Below are 26,125 nucleotides of genomic sequence, written 5' to 3'. Positions count from 1 at the left end.
GACAGTTCATAAGAACCTAGGCAATCGGGTTTTGGCAATTGCCGATATCCTCTTGCCTCGGTCTTACTTCCTTGACTGTTACGTCGGAGTTTTCCTTCACATAAAGCTACAGTAAACTACGGTGATAACGAACTCAAAGGGACCACTAATTGTAGTTCGTAATAACCATAGTTCGTTATAAGCATATATACAGCATATACACAACAAATGGCCGGGACTAAAAAATAAACGTAGTTTACTGTAAATCCACCCACAAAAACATCCGTTTGACGTATTGATCACTGTCTCAGGACTTGATAAGGCGAAACAACACAATGCACAAGGATGAACGGTGCTGCCCATGGTGAGTTTGATAACATATATAAAATTGTTTGATTGTTAAAGTGACAAACAAAGAAAACTTCTCATATGTTCTTTTGGCCGCTTGGTAACACGCACCAACACACATATATGGTTATTAGTTGGTTGTGTAAATGGCCTACAGGCCGCACCTGTCGTGAGTTGACTGCCACCATGTGTCCATGTGGCCTACCGGTAGTACCTGTGGTAAGTTGACTGCCGCCTTGACTTCATATGGTCTACCAGTAGCACCTGTCGTGGGTTGACTGCCACCATGTGTCCATGTGGCCTACAAGTAGCACCTGTGGTAAGTTGACTGCCGCCTTGACTTCATATGGTCTACCAGTAGCACCTGTCATGAGTTGACTGCATCCTTATGTCAATGCGGCCTACCGGTAGCAGCTGTAGTGACCTTGTATCTATATTGCTTACCAGTAACAGTTGTCATGAGTTGACTGCAACCTTGTGTCCACGTGGCCTACCAGTGGCAGTTGTCGTGAGTTGACTACAACCTTGTATCTATATTGCTTACCATTAGCAGTTGTCATGACTTGACTGCAGCCTGGTGTCGATGTGGCCTTCCGGTAGCAGTTGTCGTAAGTTGACTGCAGCCTGGTGTCCATGTTACTTACCAATGGCAGTTGTCATGAGTTGACTGCAACCTTGTGTCCATGTTGCCTTCCGGTAGCAGTTGTCGTGAGTTGACTGCAGCCTTATGTCAATGCGGCCTACCGGTAGCAGCTGTAGTGAGCTGTCTGCAACCTTGTATCTATGTTGCTTACCAGTAGCAGTTGTCATGAGTTGACTGCAACCTTGTGTCCATGTGGCCTACCAGTGGCAGTTGTCGTGAGTTGACTACAACCTTGTATCTATATTGCTTACCATTAGCAGTTGTCATGACTTGACTGCAGCCTGGTGTCGATGTGGCCTTCCGGTAGCAGTTGTCGTAAGTTGACTGCAGCCTGGTGTCCATGTTGCTTGCCAGTGGCAGTTGTCATGAGTTGACTGCAACCTTGTGTCCATGTTGCCTTCCGGTACTAGTTGTCATGAGTTGACTGCAACATGGTGTCCATGTGGCCTTCCGGTAGCAGTTGTCGTAAGCTGACTGCAGCCTGGTTTCCATGTTGCCTTCCGGTAGCAGTTGTCGTAAGTTGACTGCAGCCTGGTGTTCATGTGGCCTACCAGTATCAGCTACATAAGTTGACTGCAGCCTGGTGTCGATGTGGCCTACCAGTATCAGCTACATAAGTTGACTGCAGCCTGGTGTCGATGTGGCTTTCCGGTAGCATTTCTTGTGAGATGACTGCAGCCTGGCCATGGCGTCCATGTTGCCTTCAGGTAGCAGTTGTCATAAGTTGACTACAGCCTTCTGTCCATGTGGCCTTCCGGTAGCAGTTGTCGTAAGTTCACTGCAGGCTGGTGTCCATGTGGCCTACCAGTGGCAGTTGTCGTGAGTTGACTACAACCTTGTATCTATATTGCTTACCAGTAGCAGTTGTCATAGGTTGACTACAGCCTTGTGTCCATGTGGCCTTCCAGTAGCAGTTGTCATAAGTTGACTACAGCCTTGTGTCCATGTGGCCTTCCGGTAGCAGTTGTCATAGGTTCACTACAGCCTTGTGTCGATTTGGCCTTCCAGTAGCAGTTGCCATAAGTTTACCACAGCCTTGTGTCCATGTGACCTACTAGTAGCAGTTGTCATAGGTTGACTACAGCCTTGTGTCGATTTGGCCTTCCAGTAGCAGTTGCCATAAGTTTACCACAGCCTTGTGTCCATGTGACCTACTAGTAGCAGTTGTCATAGGTTGACTATAGCCTTGTTTCCATGTTGCCTTCCAGTAGCAGTTGCCATAAGTTGTCTGCAGCCTGGTGTCGATGTAGTCTACAAGTATCAGTTCTTGTGAGTTGACTGCAGCCTGGTGTCGATATGACCTTCAAGTAACAGTTGTCGTGAATTGACTGCAACCGGGATGTCGATGTGGCCTACCAGTATCAGTTGTCGTAAGGTGACTGCAGCCTGGTGTCTTTCTGGCTTTTCGGCAGCAGTTGCCATAAGTTGTCTGCAGCCTGGTGTCGATGTGGCCTTCCAGTAGCAGTTGTCAGTAGTTGTCTGCAGCCTGGTGTCCATGTTGCCCTCGGGTAGGAGTTGTCGTAAGTTGACTGCAGCCTGGTGGCCTACGGTAACAGTTGTTGTGAATTGACTGCAACCTTGTGTCCATATGGCCCACCAGTAGCAGTTTTCGTGAATTGACTGCAACCTTGCGTCAATGTGGCCTACCAGTAAGACATGTCCTGAATTGACTGCAATCTTGTGCCCGTGTGCCCTACCTGTATCAGTTGTCTTAAGGTGACTGCAGCCTGGTGTCCATGGTGCCTACCAGTAGCAGTTGTCACAGGTTGACCACAGCCTTGTGTCCATGTGGCCTTCCAGTAGCAGTTGCCATAAGTTGTCTGCAGCCTGGTGTCCATGTGGCCTTCCAGTAGCAGTTGTCAGTAGTTGTCTGCAGCCTGGTGTCCATGTTGCCTTCCGGTAGGAGTTGTCATAAGCTCACTGCAGCCTGGTGTCATTGTGGCTTTTCGGTATCAGTTGTTGTGAACTGACTGCAGCCTGGTGTCCATGTGGCCTACCTGTATCAGTTGTCGTAAGGTGACTGCAGCCTGGTGTCCATGTGACGTTCAAGTATCAGTTGTCGTAAGGTGACCGCAGCCTGGTGTCCATGTGGCCAACCGGTAACAGTTGTGGTAAGGCGACTTCAGCCTGGTGTCTTTGTGGCTTTTCGGTAGCAGTTGTAGTGAGTTGACTGCAGTCTGGTGTCCATGTGGCCTTCCAGTAGCAGTTGTCAGTAGTTGTCTGCAGCCTGGTGTCCATGTTGCCCTCGGGTAGGAGTTGTCGTAAGTTGACTGCAGCCTGGTGGCCTACGGTAACAGTTGTTGTGAATTGACTGCAACCTTGTGTCCATATGGCCCACCAGTAGCAGTTTTCGTGAATTGACTGCAACCTTGCGTCAATGTGGCCTACCAGTAAGACATGTCCTGAATTGACTGCAATCTTGTGCCCGTGTGCCCTACCTGTATCAGTTGTCTTAAGGTGACTGCAGCCTGGTGTCCATGGTGCCTACCAGTAGCAGTTGTCACAGGTTGACCACAGCCTTGTGTCCATGTGGCCTTCCAGTAGCAGTTGCCATAAGTTGTCTGCAGCCTGGTGTCCATGTGGCCTTCCAGTAGCAGTTGTCAGTAGTTGTCTGCAGCCTGGTGTCCATGTTGCCTTCCGGTAGGAGTTGTCATAAGCTCACTGCAGCCTGGTGTCATTGTGGCTTTTCGGTATCAGTTGTTGTGAACTGACTGCAGCCTGGTGTCCATGTGGCCTACCTGTATCAGTTGTCGTAAGGTGACTGCAGCCTGGTGTCCATGTGACGTTCAAGTATCAGTTGTCGTAAGGTGACCGCAGCCTGGTGTCCATGTGGCCAACCGGTAACAGTTGTGGTAAGGCGACTTCAGCCTGGTGTCTTTGTGGCTTTTCGGTAGCAGTTGTAGTGAGTTGACTGCAGTCTGGTGTCCATGTGGCCTTCCAGTAGCAGTTGTCAGAAGTTGTCTGCAACCTGGTGTACATGTTGCCTTCCGGTAGGAGTTGTCGTAAGTTGACTGCAGCTTGGTGTCTTTGTGGCTCTTCGGTATCAGTTGTTGTGAACTGACTGCAACCTGGTGTCCATGTAGCCTTCCAGTAGCAGTTGCCATAAGTTTACTTTACCCTGGTGTCCATGTAGCCTACCAGTAGCAGTTGTTTTGAGTTGACTGCAGCCTGGTGTCGATATGACCTACCGGTATCAGTTGTCATAAGTTGTCTGCAGCCTGGTGTCCATGATGCCTTCCGGTAGCAGTTGTCGTAAGTTGACTGCAGCCTTATGTCCATGTGGCCTACCGGTAACAGTTGTTGTGAATTGACTGCAACCTTGTGTCCATGTGGCCTACCAGTAAGAGATGTCCTGAATTGACTTCAATCTTTTGCCCATGTGCCCTACCTGTATCAGTTGTCGTGAGTTGACCACAGCCTGGTGTCCTTGTGGCCTACTGCTAGCAGCTGTCGTAAGTTCACTGCAGCCTGGTGTCGATGTGGCCTACCAGTATCAGTTGTCAAAAGTTATCTGCAGCCTGGTGTCCCTATTGCCTTCCGGTAGCAGTTGTCGTAAGTTGACTGCACACCGGTGTCCATATGACCTTCCGGTAGCAGTTGTCGTGAGTTGACTGCAGTCTGGTATCGATATGGCCTTCAAGTAACAGTTGTCGTGAATTGACTGAAGCCTGGTGTCCATGTGGCCTACCAGTAGCAGTTGTCGTAAGTTGACTGCAGCATGGTGTCCAAGTGGCCTTCCGGTAGCAGTTGTTTTGAGTTGACTGCAGTCTGGTGTCCATATGGCCTTCCAGTATCAGTTGTCATAAGTTGTCTGCAGCCTGGTGTCGATGATGCCTTCCGGTAGCAGTTGTCGTAAGTTGACTGCAGCCTTATGTCCATGTGGCCTACCGGTAACAGTTGTTGTGAATTGACTGCAACTTTGTGTCCATGTGGCTTACTTGTATCAGTTGTCGTGAGTTGACCACAGCCTGGTGTCCACGTGGCCTACCAGTAGCAGCTGTCGTAAGTTCACTGCAGCCTGGTGTCGATGTGGCCTACCAGTATCAGTTGTCATACGTTGTCTGCAGCCTGGTGTCCATGTTGCCTTCCGGTAGCAGTTGTCGCGAGTTGACTGCAGTCTGGTGTCCATATGGCCTTCCAGTATCAGTTGTCATAAGTTGTCTGCAGCCTGGTGTCCATGTGGCCTACCGGTACCAGTTGTCATGAATTGACTGCAACCTTGTATCCATATGGCCTACCAGTAGCAGTTGTCGTGAATTGACTGCAGCCGGGATGTCGATGTGGCCTACCAGTATCAGTTGTCATAAGTTGTCCGCAGCCTGGTGTCCATGTGGCCTTCCGGTAGCAGTTGTCGTGAGTTGACTGCAGTCTGGTGTCGATATGGCCTTCAAGTAACAGTTGTCGTGAATTGACTGCAGCCTGGTGTCCATGTGGCCTACCAGTATCAGTTGTCTTAAGGTGACTGCAGCCTGGTGTCTTTGTGGCTTTTCGGTAGCAGTTGTCGTTGGTTGACTACAGCCTGGTGTCCATGTGGCCTACCAGTAGCAGTTGTCATAGGTTGACTACTGCCTTGTGACCATGTGGCCTTCCAGTAGCAGTTGCCATAAGTTGTCTGCAGCCTGGTGTCCATGTGGCCTTCCAGTAGCAGTTGTCAGAAGTTGTCTGCAGCCTGGTGTCCATGTTGCCTTCCGGTAGGAGTTGTCGTAAGTTGATTGCAGCCTGGTGTCTTTGTGGCTCTTCGGTATCAGTTGTTGTGAACTGACTGCAGCCTGGTGTCCATGTAGCCTTCCAGTAGCAGTTGCCATAAGTTGACTGCAGCCTGGTGTCGATGTGGCCTACCAGTATCAGTTGTCATAAGTTGTCTGCAGCCTGGTGTCCATGTTGCCTACCTGTATCAGTTGTCGTGAGTTGACCACAGCCTGGTGTCGATGTGGACTACTGTTAGCACTCTTGCGTTGACTGCAAGGTCACCTTTTCGAAAACATGGTTGACTGATTTTTCTATTTTCTACTCTTTTCTTTCTTTGTATGGACTCTTTAGTATTTTTCATAATTATCAAACAAATATATATTTTCAGGCAGGATCAATGTCAATTGCAGACTTCTGCATGTGAACCATTCCAAAGACAAAGCATTATTGATATAATCATTATGATTGCCAACTTATTTACTTTATTCATCTACTTATGAAATACAACTAAAAGGCTTACAGTTCATGGCAATATTTTCAGGTAAATATCTTGTTTGTTCACAGATGGCATGTTCAACATTGATAGTGAAACAGAAGAGTTGACAGGTATTAACCCTTACAAACTTGGATGTAGGTAATATACATGAATTGTATTAAGGTATGTCTACGCCAGGCGTTGGTTCCACAAAACGTTGACAGTCTTCTTGTATTTAGAAAAATATGATCAAGTAAAATGTAAAGTGATTACCACAAAAATAGTGGGTGTGAAAAACAGTCTGGATGAGACAAACAAATGATTGATAGCATGAGTATACAATTCACATACTCTCAGTACGATGATACGCAATGTGGCCTGATCACCCGATCGAAAGTATTCGCCCCTTTACACTAGCAATGTGATCGGTTCTGACAACCTATTCTTATCCTTGATCTACGTGTTCATTTTCTATATTAAGTAGTGTTATGTAATAATCTATGGTTTTAAAGTGCAAGTTAAATTTGATTTACATTTCTGTCAGTTATATTATCTCTGTTTTATGATCCGTTGAAGGACTAATAAACTCAGGACCGCAATCCCCCTGCAGTTTGCCTTGGTGGGGGATGAGGTCCAGTGTGGACTTCCCATCACTGCCCTGTGTACACGGTCATTTTCCCATGCAATATGTGTTTTCGTGTTGCAATAGTGTAATCATTCTACATTATATAACTGGGTGAATTGATGATGAGACTGAATTCGCTGGTCAACCAGTTCCTAGTGCCAGTTTCAGTTCGAAGTACTATAACATGAATATGTTTGATACTCAGTGATATACAGATGTTCGTAGTTTCATCATGGCAATATTATGTTGCAGTTGGATGCCAAGTCTGCGCGTCAATAGGACACAGGTACGAAGACGAACACAAGGCAGGTCGTCAGCACGCTAAGATACAACTACATGCAGAATACAGCATCACAAGGGGAAAGAAAAACAAAGAAAAGTCGTCAGTTCTGGGGAAAGTAGCAAAAGCAGTGTCAGCTTTACGTAACAGTGGCGGGGGAGTGTTGCTGGTACACTTGGAGGGGATATCATCAGAAGATAGGTGTCTCGAGTACTTTGATGAATTTGTAGTAAAGACATTTACGAACTTACTTGAAGGTGGGGAACTGTATACTGACTCATATGAACGTTATTTCCTCAGCGAGAAACCGAAATTCACAGACGCGCGTGACTTTCTTGTAGTTGACGTTAACAAAACAGCTGGTGTAGCAACAGTTGATTTCAACACCAAGGCAAACAATGACAATGAGAACCTGGTTGTAACGTCATTGAACCTTTTGGAAGTATTGAATAAAACAGAAACAAATACGAAGAAGCAAGCTTCTCTTAGGAACCTACCAGATGATGTGAAAACGTTTCATGAGAATCGACAAATACAGTTGAAAGCATTTAAAGACAACACTGAAGAGATTCAGCGAAAACGAGCTGATGTGGGGAAACTGACTGATCATATCTGGCACACTCTTAAGCTGAAAGACAATATAACTTCTATGTCAAAGGTGGTTCAAGGCGGGTCATACTACTTGGGTGTTAACGAAAAGAAAATTGTCACAGAGGGAGGTTATCAAACCAAGGTTGCAGACATTGTTGGTTTCAAACTACACGTGAGTCAGGCATCCTTGACAGAGACTATCTACAGGAAGGTTGAGACTGATCTGTCTATATTGACAAAGCAGGGCAAGTTTACCGACGCTCCCAGAAACCTGATAAACATAGAATTCTACCCTATCCATCAATCTGAGCTCTTTGTTTTGGAAGTAGCTATTCGATATTGCGATGGGGTCGTTTTTTATGATAGACAAGGACCGAGAAGCTACATTCTCGATGAAAAAAACAAAACTGTAAGAAGAATGAGCAATGATGAATGGCTTCAGAAATTATCAAGAACTCGTGCATTGAGAGCAACATTTCTTAAGGTTCAGGTGTGTCCATGATGTGAAATCGTTCAAAAACAAAGAAAGAGCGATTTCCCTTCCAGTAATTTTCCTACATGAACAAGACCAGTGATACATCTTCATCTGCTTCAAATAATAGATGCACGCAAATAGATTCAGAGTGACATAAACCTCTTTACAAAACTATATGACAAGAGGGATGGCTTCAACTTTCGATTAGTTAAGTCTTTCCCATCAGCTGTACTCAAGTAGCACCATCAGCTGTACACAAGTAGCACCGCCAGCTGTACTCAAGCAGCACCATCAGCTGTACTCAAGTAGCACCACCAGCTGTACTCAAGTAGCACAATTAGCTGTACTCAAGTAGCACCATCAGCTGTACTCAAGTAGCACCATCAGCTGAAGTCAAGTAGCACCACCAGCTGTACACAAGTAGCACCACCAGCTGTACTCAAGTAGCAACATCAGCTGTACTCAAGTAGCACCGCCAGCTGTACTCAAGTATCACCACCAGCTGTACTCAAGTAGCACCATCAGCTGTACACAAGTAGCACCATCAGCTGTACACAAGTAGCACCATCAGCTGTACTCAAGCAGCACCATCAGCTGTACTCAAGTAACACAACCAGCTGTACTCAAGTAGCACAATTAGCTGTACTCAAGTAGCACCATCAGCTGTACTAAAGTAGCACCATAAGCTGAAGTCAAGTAGCACCATCAGCTGTACACAAGTAGCACCACCAGCTGTACTCAAGTAGCAACATCAGCTGTACTCAAGTAGCACCGCCAGCTGTACTCAAGTAGCACCACCAGCTGTACTTAAGTAGCACCATCAGCTGTACACAAGTAGCACCACCAGCTGTACTCAAGTAGCACCGCCGGCTGTACTCAAGTAGCACCACCAGCTGTACTTAAGTAGCACCACCAGCTGTACTTAAGTAGCACCACCAGCTGTACTCAAGTAGCACCACCAGCTGTACACAAGTAGCACAGACAGCTGTACTCAAGTAGCACCGGCAGCTGTACTTAAGTAGCACCAACAGCTGTACACAAGTAGCACCAACAGCTGTACACAAGTAGCACCACCAGCTGTACACAAGTAGCACCACCAGCTGTACTCAAGCGGCACCATGTCCGACAGCAGTAGTGACACCTCAGTCGGGTCCAGCCCATACCAGTCTGACAAGGAAGTCATGACATACGTCATGGTTGGAGAAGACACAAATACAGGTCAGTCCTATGAATCATGCCCCCCAGAAATACAGGTAGGAAATCAATTGTCAATCCTATGAACCATGCCCCCCTGGGATACAGGTAGGAAATTAATTGTCAATCCTATGAATCATGTCCCCCAGGGATACAGGTGGGACATTTAATGACAATCCTATGAATCATGTCTCCCCAGGGATACAGGCAGGAAATCAATTGTCAATCCTATGAATCATGTCCCCAGGGATACAGGTAGGAAATTAATTGTCAATCCTATGAATCATGTCCCCTGGGATACAGGTAGGAAATCAATTGTCAATACTATGAATCATGTCCCCTGGGATACAGGTAGGAAATCAATTGTCAATCCTATGAATCATGTCCCCAGGGATACAGGTAGGAAATCAATTGTCAATCCTATGAATCATGTCCCCTGGGATACAGGTAGGAAATCAATTGTCAATCCTATGAATCATGTCCCCCAGGGATACAGGTAGGAAATTAAATGACAATCCTATGAATCATGTCTACCCAGGGATACAGATAGGAAATCAATTGTCAATCCTATGAATCATGCCCCCCAGGGATACAGGTGAAGAATTAATTGTCAATCCTATGAATCATGCCCCAAGGGATATAGGTAGGAAATTAAATGTCAATCCTATGAATCATGTCTCCCCAGGGATACAGTAGGAAGTTAAATGTCAATCCTATGAATCATGTCTCCCCAGGGATACAGGTAGGAAATCAATTGTCAATCCTATGAATCATGCCCCCCAGGGATACAGGTGGAAAATTAATTGTCAATCCTATGAATCATGCCCCAAGGGATACAGGTAGGAAATTAATTGTCAATCCTATGAATCATGTCCCCCGGGGATACAGGTGGGACATTTAATGACAATCCTATGAATCATGTCTCCCCAGGGATACAGGCAGGAAATCAATTGTCAATCCTATGAATCATGTCCCCAGGGATACAGGTAGGAAATTAATTGTCAATCCTATGAATCATGTCCCCTGGGATACAGGTAGGAAATCAATTGTCAATCCTATGAATCATGTCCCCAGGGATACAGGTAGGAAATCAATTGTCAATCCTATGAATCATGTCCCCTGGGATACAGGTAGGAAATCAATTGTCAATCCTATGAATCATGTCCCCCAGGGATACAGGTAGGAAATTAAATGACAATCCTATGAATCATGTCTACCCAGGGATACAGATAGGAAATCAATTGTCAATCCTATGAATCATGCCCCCCAGGGATACAGGTGAAGAATTAATTGTCAATCCTATGAATCATGCCCCCCTGGGATATAGGTAGGAAATTAAATGTCAATCCTATGAATCATGTCTCCCCAGGGATACAGTAGGAAGTTAAATGTCAATCCTATGAATCATGTCTCCCCAGGGATACAGGTAGGAAATCAATTGTCAATCCTATGAATCATGCCCCCCAGGGATACAGGTGGAAAATTAATTGTCAATCCTATGAATCATGCCCCAAGGGATACAGGTAGGAAATTAAATGTCAATCCTATGAATCATGTCTCCCCGGGGATACAGTAGGAAGTTAAATGTCAATCCTATGAATCATGCCCCCCATGCGGCCACAAAATGGTGGGGGTGTTGATCGTTGCTCACAATATGGAACAGCTGTCTTTTTAAAAATTAATTCTTTTGAACGGAATCAGATATTCGTGCGATCCTATAGTGTATATGTTCTAAAATCGAGTACATGTAGTTAGTTGCTGATCGGGGACTAACAATGTTGCACACTTCGACATTCTCAGCTGATGTCAAATCATGACAATTTCATTTGAACTTTGTTTGATTGACGTGCAGGCGGGAACATTAATCAAGCAAAATAACTTATTTTGATAAACGTACTTTTTTAATGCATTTTTGGACACACCTTTTTTGGACACCAACTCATTATTCTGTTTGATGATCTTGACACCGCTCACGTTTAGTCCTGTTCATCATACATGTAGTTGGTAGGAACCGAAAAGATAAACAGCCAATCAATTCACATTCAATCACACTATAATATGATTTATATCAAAATATGATAGTTATACAGTTGACAGAATATCACACAATGCATGTAGTTTATCCATTTTACAGGCGTACGAGGACGTGTGGAGGTTTTAAAACAAGTAATTTTTTATCTTATTTGGGAAATATCAATCGTGTCTTAATCAACGGCTTTTAGCCTAGCCTTTTGCGATCATCGGGATTACAAAGTTCATATGTTCCTTATTAATAACCACGACTTGTGTTATTTCCCGTTAGACCCGTTAATCCGACTGTTTCGAACTCCGACTTGGACACGCCTAATTTGCAACGAATCGCTGAAGTCACTTATTAATCAGTCTCGTTAATCCGACACAGTGATCAGCGTACTCCGTGGTCATCTGCCCGCGAGTACACAGCCCCGTGTTTTGAGTCGAGACGAGTCGGCGAGTAGCTGCATATTTCAACGGCTGCAGAGATAAAATTGCTTAACAATAAACAATTACTACTTTAAATAAACAAAACAGGATTATTCACATGAGGACATCCCATTACAGATCACGTCAGAACGACCTTTCGCGAATGTTGACCGACAAAAGAAATTACTAACAGGAAGTCGACATTAGCCACTTATTGTACGTATTGTAGTCGGTGTTGCTGTCACTTTTGATGATATTTAGGCGTCGTTTGACTGCAACTGGAGGTATAACAACATCAATCGTTATGTTACACATACCAAACCGGCAAAAATAGCACCAGCTGGGATGTAACTGTGTTCAATGTAATGTGAATGGTAATGTCTTGAATAGATACAAAAAAGGTTGATCGTGTATTTTAATTGGACAAGACACGAATCTCTCAGGAACCACTTTTTACATAAATCAAATACTCAAGAGAATATTTCAAAACAAACAAATAATTATATTTTTTAATTTTGGATATGTATGTGTCAATACTTTTTCAATGAAAGATGTGAAAACTGACCACACTTTTGTATGGAATTATAATCGTATAAGGTTCAACCATCGGTGTACATGACACATTTTTATATACTTTTCACAATTCTTCAACCAAAAAGAAACAGTTTAAAATATCCCGTGATTACAATCTTTAACAAGTGACTATATTGTACAAAACGCACAACCAGAAAATCGTTACATAAATCTGTACTAGTTTAAAATGTAAACATAGCAAAATTCAGATATTACAGTGTTTCTCCTATTTCGAGAGATCCATCGTCCATTAGTTGGTAAGGATAAGAAATTTATAGATGAACAACTTCTTTATTACAATTAAGAGCGACGTTTCGGTGTAGGTTCTAACACCGTTATCAAGCAAGCTTGCTTGCTTAAAACCTACACCAAAGCTTGCTTGATAACGGTGTTAGAACCTACACCGAAACGTCGCTCTTAATTGTAATAAAGAAGTTTGCTTGATAACGGTGTTAGAACCTACACCGAAACGTCGCTCTTAATTGTAAGAAAGAAGTTGTTCATCCATAAATTTCTTATCCTTACTTAGTACTCCAACTTCTAAATGCCTATCAAAGAAGTCCATTAGTTGCATACATTGGCTCAAAGTTATGAGAATATGCATGGAAAAGGAATCGTAGTAATTATTAGGTAATTACAAATAGAAACCGTACATTGATTATATAAATTCAAAAAGAAATTGTTAAAGTTTCCATTCTGCTTGACGCCATGACACACAAAATCACGTACAACGACGATGGTATGTATCTGCATTTCTGATAAGTTCTCTTGGTTACAATGAAAACGTTATAAACACAATACGCTGGTTGCCATATTGTTTCTGATTACTTACATGATACATTTATGTTGATACGATTCCTGAATAAACGAAAGTCCTCCTCTGAAAATCCCGCGTACTAATGTCAGTGATGACGCCATTGAGTAAAAGTCGGTCACCAGAAGTGATGACATATGTAAGTATTGTGGTACGATGAGAACAAAATAAGGGGTAGTGGGAATCACCAAGAAATATCTTCTGATGTATGTGGTATTGGCAAATGGCAATGATCTGATCATACCTGCTGGGGAGTAAGAGATCCGATCTAATGGGTTCAAACAGCTGGTTTACTGAGATGCCGGAGCACTAAATCTTTAATAGGTCGGTGGTCAAATTCAAAATTGCCTTTTGCAGACAACGGCACGGATAAATACACTTCCGTTGGTCAGACATGCACGAATTCATTGAGGCATGCTTGTGTTGAGTCAACCAATGTCAGCTTGACTTCACTCATGTTGTTCCACTCATCTGTAAGAGAAACACCAAGTTCATTGATAGTGGTGGGTGGATTTTGACGTTGACGTACACGTCTGCCAATGGCAAGCCTCATACGATAATCCTGATAATTCCACACAAAGGGAGGTTATTCGCATCTTTCATTGTTTATTCTGAGACGAAATGAAGGTTAACAACTTCTATGTAATGAACAAATATATATGTCCAAAATTGATATGGTATTCTGACTGCACTGGTATATATGTTATCTTCCAGAAGATTTCCGCACTTTATTATTTGCCGATGACATGGTAAATGCTGCCGATAGCATGTGTATATTACATCAACATGTTGATATGTTATGTACTACGATTTACAATAATTAGAGCATGAAAGTGAAAAGACAAAAGATTAAGATCATGATATCCAGAAGAGGTCGGCAACTTAAAACAACTGAAAAATGGAACTATGACGGACGCATTTTAGAAACACTATCTTAATATATACATAGAGAATACTACACTCATTCTCGTTAGATACCATTATTACGAAACGAGTGTCTTTCGCTCGGTCTGATACCATAGAACGTTCACGAGTTTCGTAAAACTGGTATCTAAAGAGAATGAGTGTAGTGTTTCATTTATTTCCCAAGTCAAATATGCATTTAAGTGTAAATACAAAAATAAATTTCGTTCGTTGACAGACCAAACTAAAACCGGTTGCAAATCTGGTTGCTCATGATTATTGATATATGCCCAAATATGGGCATTGTTAACATTTCTATGCATACGCATTCACAACATGTTTCTGTTGTTGTGTGTTCCAAAATGATAGCATCAACGCTCATGATTATTTTTTTTTAAGAATGTATTTGAACTTATGGTAATTCAAGAGCATTGTTGTTGGTATGCATGACAAATTCAAGAAAACTTTAAAAGTCAATTAGCGCTGTGCTTTGAATCTCGGATTAACACTCGGTCCTTCGCACCGACGGGGTTCCGGCTGTGCAGTCAAAATGGTTCGGTTTCCTTCATCTATCAGCTAAATTTATATCCTGTCCGTACCATTTTGGAAAGGGAAATCAGAGTGCTCGCCAAAGACGTTTATGTTAACTGAAATCAACAAACTTAAGTCTGCTTACATGTCAGTAACAGCTTCGAACGAAGGACAAGGTCACCATCGGAATAAGAAAAGACAACCGTCATCTACTCACAGCGTTTTGCGCTAGAAAACATAGGGAATATTATTTTCACATTTGTGATGTTTGGGCCACAAAAACAGAAGTCAGGCACACATCCACGGAGTTTTCGAATGATTCGTATCGGAACTGTACACCTTCGGAAGCCATGTCACAAAATACGCTTCGAATAGGGGTACTGATGGCACAACTGGGGCATCCAACGTAAGTCTAGATATCTGACCAGGTAGTTTAAACTGACTTCATTTCACCGGGCATTACCGTCTAAGTTAAATCATATTGAAAGTCCCAAAAGTAGTCGGGTGTGTCACGCTCATAGGGAAACTTCGATCTATCGGTAGTCGTTCATTGCATATGGATATAGCTCGATAATATAATGTCTGACGTAGCTCTCTGCATAACAAATATGAATGAAAAGAGAATTTGATGCGTGTGACGACGATCTTGTTTTGTTTAATAAAGTGTGTGTCAATGTCGCTTGCTTTCATGAGGTAACTTCCGTTCTGCCTAGTTGTAAAAATGAATGACGTCTCGTGATTTTTGTTATGAATGCAAAAAGTAGTTCCGGTGAGACTGAGGTCACGGTTATCCAATCAAAACGAATAAAACGAGGTCAACCTTGTACGACACACGTGTGACGTACGGATTTAGTATCTTACCATATGTACCTTCACCACGTCGATAATAAATCTTGGTATCTATGTCACATCTACATGTACACTAAGATGTGGGAAAACCTGTCTCCACTTATCACAAGCTGTTAAAGCTACAGTTGGTCTTTTAAGGTTTATTGAGCGTTTTAAACTCAATGTAAATATATCAATGTTCTGCGCACCTATTGTAATCTACGTCTCAGACGTTTGAGGATATCAACATGTAACGTGTTTTAAAGGGTACAGTTACATTTTTCTAAACGAGTTTTAGGCATTTCAAGCAATGATGGTGAACTCGGTCAATTAGGAAGGGACCCGTTATATCTATTGTATGACATGAAACTGTATATCCTATTGAATAAAATTGTTCTCCATGCAATGCCATGCGTAATCCAAAATTTGATAAAAAAATATGTTGCTTTCACTTGATAAAGCTTGACGGCAAACAAGAGGCGGATTTGTTAGAAATATTTAGTTTGAACATGGGTATGGATTCGTTTGGTTTAATCATGGTGTCGGGAAGGTGCAAATACGTTTAGTTTGTTTTGCTCAATGATTGAAAGATGTCACATAAAGATTGGCTTTGTATTATATATGGGAAAATAAAAATAAGTTTTTATGAACAGCGTGAATCTGTGTTACAACCACAACAATATCGAATAAATATTAAGAGTCAGATTTTTAAGGTATGTAAATTCCGTTGTGGAAATCTTAATTTGCATATTGAGTCTAGACGATCTGAAAATAGTTTGTATGAAGGAAGATTATGTTTATGTTTTAACAATGTTGTTTAAATATAGTTATCGAAGAGGAATAAATTTTCTGTTGATCTGTCATTTGTAGGATAATTTGAGGATTCAGTATTTTAGCATTGTGAACATACATTTTAACGTCATCATGAAAATTCATAATAACCAACAAGCATGGAAACTAGGTGCAAAATATTTATGGTTTCAATGTGAGAAATCAATAAATTAAAAAAACATCATGATATGAATTTATAGCATTTGTTGATAATGCATATTGATAGTAATGCATTGAATGTACAAAGGCTGACCGTTCGCCAATATATTGTTTGTGAATTATGGGCCGGATGGCAAAACATTCCGAAATATATAAATATTAAATATTAGAAGTACATTTGTTTGTTTTGAAACAATCTTTTAAATATATGATTTATGTACAAGTGATGCCTAACAGGTTCGCGTGCGTCAGTACATTTGATGATACTTGTATGCCATTAATAATGGGTAAACATGAGTCAAATCACAGACACAATGAGGTGTATCCGGGGATCTACGGACTGATTTACATGTTTATGTCGTATGATTTTATCATTCTTAATGATCTGTCATTATACCTACAAGTGTAAGGTTTCCTGTTGATGTTTGTGTTGACAGTTTGGTTACTCTGAAAAAGACAATGCAGTATTGTAATCCATAGCAAATTGTCACCAGGACATCGGAGTTGTGCCCCTTTTCTTCGTGCATGTGTATACCTCTCTGCCTTTTTTTGACGTCATAATGAAAACTCGATTTCCCTGATTCACAACAAGTTGTCTTTTGTATCGAATATATACGTTATAAATACCCTTACAAATGTATTTGATATATCATAATGTCATTAAAATATTAGCCAGTAATTTGTTCGTTTATAGTCTACACGAAGTTGTCAAATACACTTTTCGACGCACAGTACTTGTATCGATGTACGAATAAAAGTGTTGAAAAATGCTGTGTTTTCACGCTCAACAAAATATCAGTCTGTTTTTCAGATGAATCTTATATTTGGCAATTATTGTACACACTCTGATAGGAAATGTGATATTCTAATTTTATAGTTAAAGATAGATGCGGTTCCGCGCGACCGCACGTCTCGCACAACGTTTACCTTTTCATCATCTCATGAAAATGTGCAACAGAAAAATAGCTCGGCATCCAGCGGGTTAAGCTGCAACTGTATGTTGCTAGTGATATCAGTGATGTGCAACATGACGTTAATTGAACTCTACAATTACTTACAGGTTCAGCAGACACACATGCAAGACACAGTAATGACAGTAACACGGTAAGGCAATACTAATAGACGGATGAAGATCTGCAGCGCGAACAAGCTTTAAATGTGAATAATATTAATGAAACGCACTCTGGACCTTCAGCACAACTTGATTCCATATACTTGTTATGTAAATAATACCAAATATATGCAAACAGTTTGGAATTTTGTCATCACAGGTAGGACGTGACGAGCAGGATAATAAACCAAGCCTTGACGGAGCAGGATGTTCAACAGACATACCTCAAGGTGCGAACGTTTCCATCATAAGTGTTTTGATAATAAATCATCTTAACAAGTTCAGAAGATACTTGTCACTGTAGAATTACCAAAAACTACTCATAATTAGGATTCAGTATTTACAACTTGAAAATCCAATCTTGGCAGCTGAAAAATGAAAAAGATTTACGTTAGATTCAGATACTCTGAAGCAGCATAGGCAGAGTTAAATAATCCAATACCGACAGACAAACTGAAACTGCTGCATCTGTTGCCATGTGGCGCTGAAGGTGTCGTCGACCACAGATATCATCTAGGTACCTTAAGGTATACCGAAATTAACCCTGAGCGAACTTGTGGGGCCAGTGTTAAAGCAGAATAGACTTGCTATCATCACTATTTGATAGCGATTCATGGACACATGCTCATGATATTGTCGGAATCGTACTTGGACTCGTTGATCACTTTGAGAGTGTATTGTAAAATTTAATAACATCAACATGGCTTGACCTTTACCACTACCCTTTCAAGTACGTCACACTGTTTAGACTTCCAATCTGAAGAACTATATGACATCATAATAGGGTGTGTACTTTAGAAGTCAATGTCCTGCAACACATTCCTGGATTTGTTGGTGTTAGTAAAGGGAAAGGTTTGATGGTTTCTGAAATTTGAAATATTGTGGAACATTTTGAGAAATTGTCTTCTTTCTGAGATTGTTACTTATGTTCAAAGCATCTACGCCCATGTTTGCAAAGTACAAATTCAGGAACATTTAATGATTTAGTGGAGCCCATTTCAGGCGTGTAGGATGAAGGAACTGCTACGAGTTATTTAGCTTGAACTTTTAACTTTAAAGATATAAGAAATTTGAATTTGGCAAAAGGGTAAGTTTGTGAAAGAAGTCGAAAATCTGAATACATATTTACTGTTGTGGTAAAGCGGTAATTAGAACGATGATGGTCTAACATATATCCTATACTTCTGGACGACAAATCAAAATGCAGGAATCTCTTTTTATCATGTTAGAATATTACATGTTTCACGAAATTACTATTTTTTATCAGGTAGCCTCGTCAGACTTGAGGAAGAAAATATTCAACTGAAAAAGGTAACTGTTGATCAGTAATACAATGTTAAGGTGACGTGTGGTGAAATAGGGATAAACGCTGCGTTCAAGATTATTTCAATCACATAGCGACGTCAATGAATGTGTGTGTGGATGCTCATACTAGTCTCGACTTGTGTCCGGTTTTATTGTGTCGAGACAATACCAATCGCCAGGCAGGGTAACAAGTGTCTTGACCATCAACCTCCACTCTCCAGTCAGATACCGTATCCACTATCCCACCATGGAGGCAGTAACAAAACGTTATACTTGCTATGATAACACAGAACACGTACACATGAAATAAAAACAACAAATTGATCAATCAGTCTTCAATAAATACTGAAAAAAATTAAAAAAGCAGTCTAAAGATAAAGCATCTTTTGAAAATAACGATCGAGATAGTAATCAGTATAACAATCTTTAAACGAAAATAAAGAAAATATTTTGAACAAAAAAGGGAAACTTCAAAAAAATATTTAAAAAAAATAAATTTCAGTTCCTATGAACCAAGATGATGGTAACTTAATCCAAACATCTGAAAGTGAAACAAAATGATAGGCACCTGGTTCATAGCAGAGTGATAAGGCAATAAAATATGCAAGTATCCCATTTTGTGAACGTATTTCCATATTTCTTCTCAATCAATATACCATATTCTTAAGATCATATTTTCCTGGATAGCTGATTACAGAGCAATGGCCTTTCTTGGTCAATTATTTATTTTCATTATCAAATAGAGATGAGCTGATTCTTCCAACAATATTTGGGACCGACCATTGGAAATTCTCGTATGACCTGAGGATTTGATTTTAAAAAGTAATCTCATTTCGAAAGCACTCGAAAAAAGAGTTCTAGGGTTTTACAGAAAACATCTTTTACTGGATATGCTTGATCTTCTGCATTACATGTGTTCTTTGTAAAAATAATTGTTTGGCTTCTTCTTTCCAACAGGGATGTTACCCCCTTTTCTACATTTCTTACATTGATATTTACTCCTGATTTTGCACTGTTTGCATCCGTAGAGAATAGAGGAGCTGGAGCACTTCGACGGACTGAGTCTTGCTTCTTGGGACAGCGGCTTCCACAGTGAAACAAGCAGTCTGGCATCCTGGGGCAGGGGTCCAACAACTCACAGACGTCAACAGGATAAAGTAGGCCATGTTGGCAAGATAAAAGACCATCTAAAGAGGCTTTTCAATCCCAGACCGCCAAAACAGAAAGGTTAGTGAATATGTGAGGTTAATACACCACCGCTTGTATCCCTATTCAAGCAATATAACAACAGAAGAACCTCAAACTACTACACATGTGGAATGGCGAGGCTCCCTGTGCGTAGGCACCAGAGTGTGCCTTTAGAATACTAGCATGCCTACCATTCCCTGGAGACCTAAATGTTTGTTTCTAACCAATAACACAGAACTTATTAATTTTTAATTGTGGAAGTGGCACAACACTAGTGGAGGTGCGAGGACACGTCAGCTATCGGACTAAACTGGCAATACATGAGAGAGCGATACTGGACTTTGACCTTGTGTTAATAATGCCGAGGAGGGGACAGGATTGACATATTATATATGCCTTGATATGACATGTAGAACGTTACTGTGATACGGAGGGTGATGAGGGGTTGGGGTTGGGGGGAGGCTTATCTCTAGGATGGTGGTGAGATGAAAACTGGGAAACACCGACTACACTGGAAGCTTATCTATTTACTTTTTTCCGTTGCAGATGACGTTTTCCACCCAACCTCAGTCTTGCGTGTTGGAAATGAAGGCGAGCAACGGATGTCAAATGCTACACAGACGGTGGCTGAACCAGTTCATGGTAAAGCTGGGAAACAAATAACTAAATGGACATTTAAATCATCATGTATAAATTTGCTTCACTTGATAGGGGAGGTGATTGTTACAACGTAAATTGTAATAAAGCGGTAAATTGTAAAAGACAGCGGTAAAATGTAATAACACTGCGGTAAATGTTACACTGTGGTAAATTGTAATACATACTGTGGTAAATCGTAATAACGTCACTGGGGTAAATTGTAATAAAAACTGAGGCAAATTGTATTAAAGATTATTCATTTGCAAACATACAAAGAAACCTGCATGATGTTTGAAATGTGCGACTAAGCTGTTTGGAAGTCAAAATCCGGACTTTGAAACGACTGTTGTACATTAAATTCTTTAATATTTGTATTTACTCAAAACAGAATTCGAGTTACACTGTTTGTTTGACATCAACAAGATCAATTCCAACATCCAGCATGTTTAAGGAAATAAAAAAAGCGTTTTTCCTTCAATTTCTATCATTCGTATTGTAAGACAGGAGCGGCAAATTGTAACAAACTGCGGCAAATTGTAATACCAAGTGCGGTAAATTGTAATAACATCTTGTAATCCTTCCGATTTCAAACTGAATTGAAGTTCCAGTGCTTGTTCGACCTTAACAAGATTGATTCCAACCTCCAGCATATTTAAGGAAATCAAGAAAAGCGATTTTACTTCAAATTTCTGTCATTCATATTGAGAGGCTGGTGTGGCAAATTGCAACAAACTGCGGCAAATTGTAATTCCAAGTGCGGTAAATTGTAATAACATCTCTTAACCCTTCCGATTTCAAACCGAATTGAAGTTCCAGTGTTTGTTCGACCTTAACAAGATCAATTCCAACCTCCAGCATGTTCAAGGAAATCAAGAATAGCGATTTTACTTCAATTTCTGCCATTCATATTGAGAGGCTGGTGCGGCAAATTGCAACAAACTTCGGCAAAGTGTATTAACATCTCTTAATCATTCCACATTTAAAATTAAATTCGAGTTCCAGTGTTTGTTCGACCTGAACAAGATCAATTCCAACCTCCAGCATGTTTAAGGAAATCAAAAAAGCGATTTTGTTTCAATCGCAAGTGTTATCCAAATTAAGATGCAGGTGCGGCATACAACTGAATTGAAAATTTCATGTTTTTTTGCTTTATATCATTAATATTATTCTGTTAGAGGAAAAACCCATTTGTTGAAACGCCAGTGTGGTGAATTGTCCGAGTGGGGAAATGTCCTCCACTCGTGATCAACACATCATAATTAAGCATTATGTACTGGAAGAGAAATTTATTTTCTATCAATACCGGTCATTAACGACAGAGATCGTCATAGGTAATGTCTAATATACTCTCAAGTCTACTTAACATTGCCCACTCTTACGATTTGTAATTACATTTGTGAAAGCAGAAGTTAATATAAGCACGCTTTTGCAATACACATTCAAGAACGATGCAGTTACTATTTGTTTGATAACCTGAGCTTTTAGTGATACCATATATAATTGTGTATGTTGAATTAGTGGCCTATATCACATATTGTTACAACAGAGAGACAGTGTTATTTTGTTCAATCACAGCTCTTCTTAGTTTTGCAGACTAACATACAATGCTAGATTCTTTAAAATATCTTCATGTTTACTGGACATGAGGGTATAACATTTATTTATTGAAGGATTGACACAGACGTTTGCTGGTATGTAATAGTTCACAAACAAGGATAAAATGGTTATCTTCTGTATACAATTTGTGACAGTAAACATACTCTCTCACATCTTGGTTGTTTGCATTGTCGTCCGGTTTCAATTCTTAACTGATGTTAACAACATCTTAGTTTTGCAAGACAGTTTCTAAATTTAGAGATCCTGATTACATTTAGATACATTTCAAGACCAAATGACGTTTTATACAAAGAATGAATATACGTTTTTAACCGTTTTGGAGGGCGTCAAGCCAGTTTTGTTCGTAGGAAGACTTGTAAATTCTGAAAGAAATGTTAGAACAATACCGACAGATTGATGTTCCCAAATATAGCCAAAACAACAACATATTCTAACATTTGTTTTCAAAATTTACAATTCGTCACCAGTATTTTACAGCACGTTTGTAAGCATCTATATAGAATACTAAACGAGCTCCCGTGTAATAGCAATTTTATGAAACGAGTGAATAGTTCTGGTATCTGACGAGCGAGTTTCATAAAATTGGTTTTACACGAGAGCGAGTTTAGTATTTTATTTATTACTTGTCATTTATAATGTTTTTAGAATTATACTGTTGAGTGTAAATAGGCTGACACCTACACGATCCATGGCATAATCCAATTGAGTTTAACAGAATAATACTTCAAACACGTCAAAAGTTGAAACGTATGAATTTAATATCATACAATGGTCCACCTTTAGAATTCAGGCGTTCGTCCCACAAAATTATCGTAGTGCTAAGGCTATCACAACTCACATAATTTAACTTAGACTAACGACTGTCGTTGCGCTAGAGTACGATCGCCTTGTGGAACGGGCCTTGCACCTTAAAGTTTACAATCACGTCACAATACCCGATGACGTAATTAGTGGAATTTTGTTTCAAGATCCATCGGCGAAACAATGCCATGTGACGTCAGCCTAGCAACAAGGTTGCTGGGGTTATCGAGTGTGCATACGCTCCTCCCAGTGATCTATCATCTCCACACACAATGTCGTTGAATACGCCAAGGGACGTTGAGAGCTTTCAATATTTGTTCGTGAAACGTGTTCCGAGAGTACATAAGCACGCGTTTTGGTATTACACAATGTGTAATATAGCTGTATGTTTATTAAACGGGTGATCTCTTCACGGGCAAGTAATAAATAACGGATATCTGACAAGTTCTCCCCTAACCATATGACTTGGAGTTGATAATTTTACGCTTAAGAAATGCTTGTATGTCGATAAATGAATCACCTCAATTTCTTTACAACGTTTTGAAATATGTCTCATTTGGCAGGGGTTGAATTGCTGACAATATCTTAAATAAACCACACATAACCTTATTTGTTTGCAACGTGGCATTTGCAACATTCTTATTCCATGACAAAGATTTAGAAAATATCATTCCAAGGTACGAATATAATGTAACACATTCTATTTGTGGGTTATGATTAAGTTCATTAATAAACGTTGAGAACAATAGTGGGATAAGAACGCACCCTCCTCTACATTTTATAAACATACCATAGTTTATTTCTGTTTACTAAATCGAACGCCTCAGTAAAAACCACTAAAGCCACATATAGCTTGCCGCGTTTTTCCTACATATACCTCTGTATTTTAGAGGGCAAAATAAGAAATTTGTCTCTTGCGATTAATATATTCTATCATATGCCTCCGACCAAAATGTCAATCGCTTATTTAATATAGATGTATAAAATTTGCTTTAAATTATGAAGAAATAAGTCCAAATTGTGTTGGCGCAAAATGAACAGCTTCTTTACATTCCCAGCGACAAAAGTGCCTATTGCCAATTGGATCGGTAAAAAATCCTAATTACTCTCTGTCGTTAACGTTTAGTAATTACAATATTCGTGAAATCCTCGATTCTGAACTGCAGATCTTTAAGCGTATCCGGCAGTAAAAGTGACATCAGGGTATATTAAAGCTAGAATTTGTATGCAACCACAAACTGTTTTAACCGTTACACCCTTACAATAATAGATACGTCTATATGGGACTAGACATCATAAACGAACAATGACAAGACAACGGCGACATATTTTTTACCCCGAATGACTGAACCTGGATCACTACCACTGTATCCAGTGCTCGTTACCCAAGTGGTAAAACTGATTAGTCTCGATCTTACCCCATCTGTCAGATACATAATGAGAATATAAGACTTGCTGATCCTACTCCTTATTTTGGATGTTATTAGTTCAAAGTTCATTTTGAAATTAAACACACGTTTAATTATTGAAATATATAAAACAGTATTGAATATGTTAACAAGCTCTATATTAGCAAATTTTAAATAACCACATTTCATAACTAATTCTGGAGATTAACTCTGAGTAATTCTAACTAATTAAAATTAGTCAGATGTATTTGTTCATGACATTAAATGTTGATTTCATATATCATTTTTTTTATAAATTAATATCGTGCAAACTTCAAAATGTATACCAAAACAATGAGTTTATTTACTCAATATGTGATTAAAGCATGTGTCAATATTGCCACTTTTTAGATTCACACAATTTTGTTCTGCCTTTAGATGCGATGTTGAAACCTGGGGCTCCCTTATCTGGATGTTATTACAATTTACAGCACTTGGTATTACAATTTGCCGCAGTTTGTTACAATTTGCCGCACCTGTCTTTCAATAGAAATGATAGAAATCGAAGCAACATCGTTTTTTTAATTTTCTTAAACATGCTGGAGGTTTGAATTGATCTGGTTACGGTCGAACAAACACTGGAACTTGAATTCAAATTAAAATCGGAAGGATCGGAATGTTATCTTAATTTCCCACGCCTGTCTTTCAATATGAATGACAGGAATTGAAACAAAATGACTGTTTGCGATTTCCTTAAACATGCTGGAGCTTGCAATTGATCTGATTAAGGTCGAACAAACACTGTGTACAACACGAATATAGTTTGAAATCGGAAGGATTACGAGATGTTATTACAATTTACCGCACTTGGTATTACAATCTGCCGCAGTTTGTTACAATGTGCCGCACCTGTCTTTCAATAGAAATGATGCAAATGAAGCAAAATCGCTTTTCTTGATTTCCTTAAACATGCTGGATGTTGGGATTGATCTTGTTAAGGTTGAAGAGACACTGAACTCGAATTTAGTTTTAAATTTGGAATGATTTAGAGATGTTATTACAATTTGCCGTACCTGTGTTTCAACAGGAATGATAGAAATTGAAGCAAAATCACTTTTTTGTATTCCTTGAACAAGCTGGAGGTTGGAATTGATTTTGTTAAGGTCGAACAAACACTGGAACTTCAATTCCGTTCTGAGTAAATACAACTATAAAGAATTTAATGTAGATTAGTATTGATCAGTCAGTCGTTTCAAAGTCTGGATTTTGATCTTCACTATTTAGATTGACGGTGACAGGGTTCAAAGTCCTATATTGGGAGTAGATCTCATGTGTGAGGTAAGATGTTCATGGGTAACATTGGATCTTCTTACTATGTGGGCAGCTGATGTACAGGGAGACGTGAAAGAGGGCGAAGAGCACTGATTTTGCATATAAGAGCAAAGTGTTTATGGTTGGGTAATAACGTATATCAGTAAATTGATTATTCGTATCTGGCTTTGATGTTATTCCCTGTTGTGACAAATTAATTCTTTTCTATTAGTGACGGAGAACCCCATACCTGCTGATACAGATCTCCATCTTGCCTGCAAGAAGGGAGACCTGGACCGGCTTAGACGCATCTTATCTAAGTGTCTGGTAGACGTTAACAGTAGATTGAAGTACGGAAGGACACCAGTGATGGATGATGACGGAG

The 26,125-nt window shown here is 40.3% G+C and overlaps 2 protein-coding genes across 2 annotated transcripts in view; both read left to right on the top strand.

Moving 5' to 3' along the window:
* Window positions 1-324: 324 nt before the first annotated feature.
* Window positions 325-8,132, top strand: LOC139473183 (uncharacterized). Its single transcript, XM_071255698.1, has 3 exons — window positions 325-343; window positions 6,224-6,265; window positions 7,012-8,132. Exons 1-3 carry the CDS (start codon window positions 325-327, stop codon window positions 8,130-8,132), a joined length of 1,182 nt encoding a protein of 393 aa, XP_071111799.1.
* Window positions 8,133-9,223: 1,091 nt separating this feature from the next.
* LOC139473179 (uncharacterized) overlaps window positions 9,224-26,125 on the top strand; it is a 93,305-nt gene continuing 76,403 nt past the window's right edge. Inside the window, 6 exon segments of the mRNA XM_071255695.1 lie at window positions 9,224-9,323; window positions 17,441-17,484; window positions 17,652-17,721; window positions 18,759-18,802; window positions 19,834-20,023; window positions 25,973-26,080. Of these exon segments, the coding sequence (XP_071111796.1) occupies window positions 9,224-9,323; window positions 17,441-17,484; window positions 17,652-17,721; window positions 18,759-18,802; window positions 19,834-20,023; window positions 25,973-26,080 (556 nt within the window).

This window comes from Haliotis cracherodii, unplaced genomic scaffold (genome assembly GCF_022045235.1).
Source record: "Haliotis cracherodii isolate W230 unplaced genomic scaffold, xgHalCrac1.p SCAF_27, whole genome shotgun sequence".
NCBI lineage: Eukaryota > Metazoa > Mollusca > Gastropoda > Lepetellida > Haliotidae > Haliotis > Haliotis cracherodii.
This window is presented reverse-complemented; position numbering and strand designations above follow the sequence as displayed.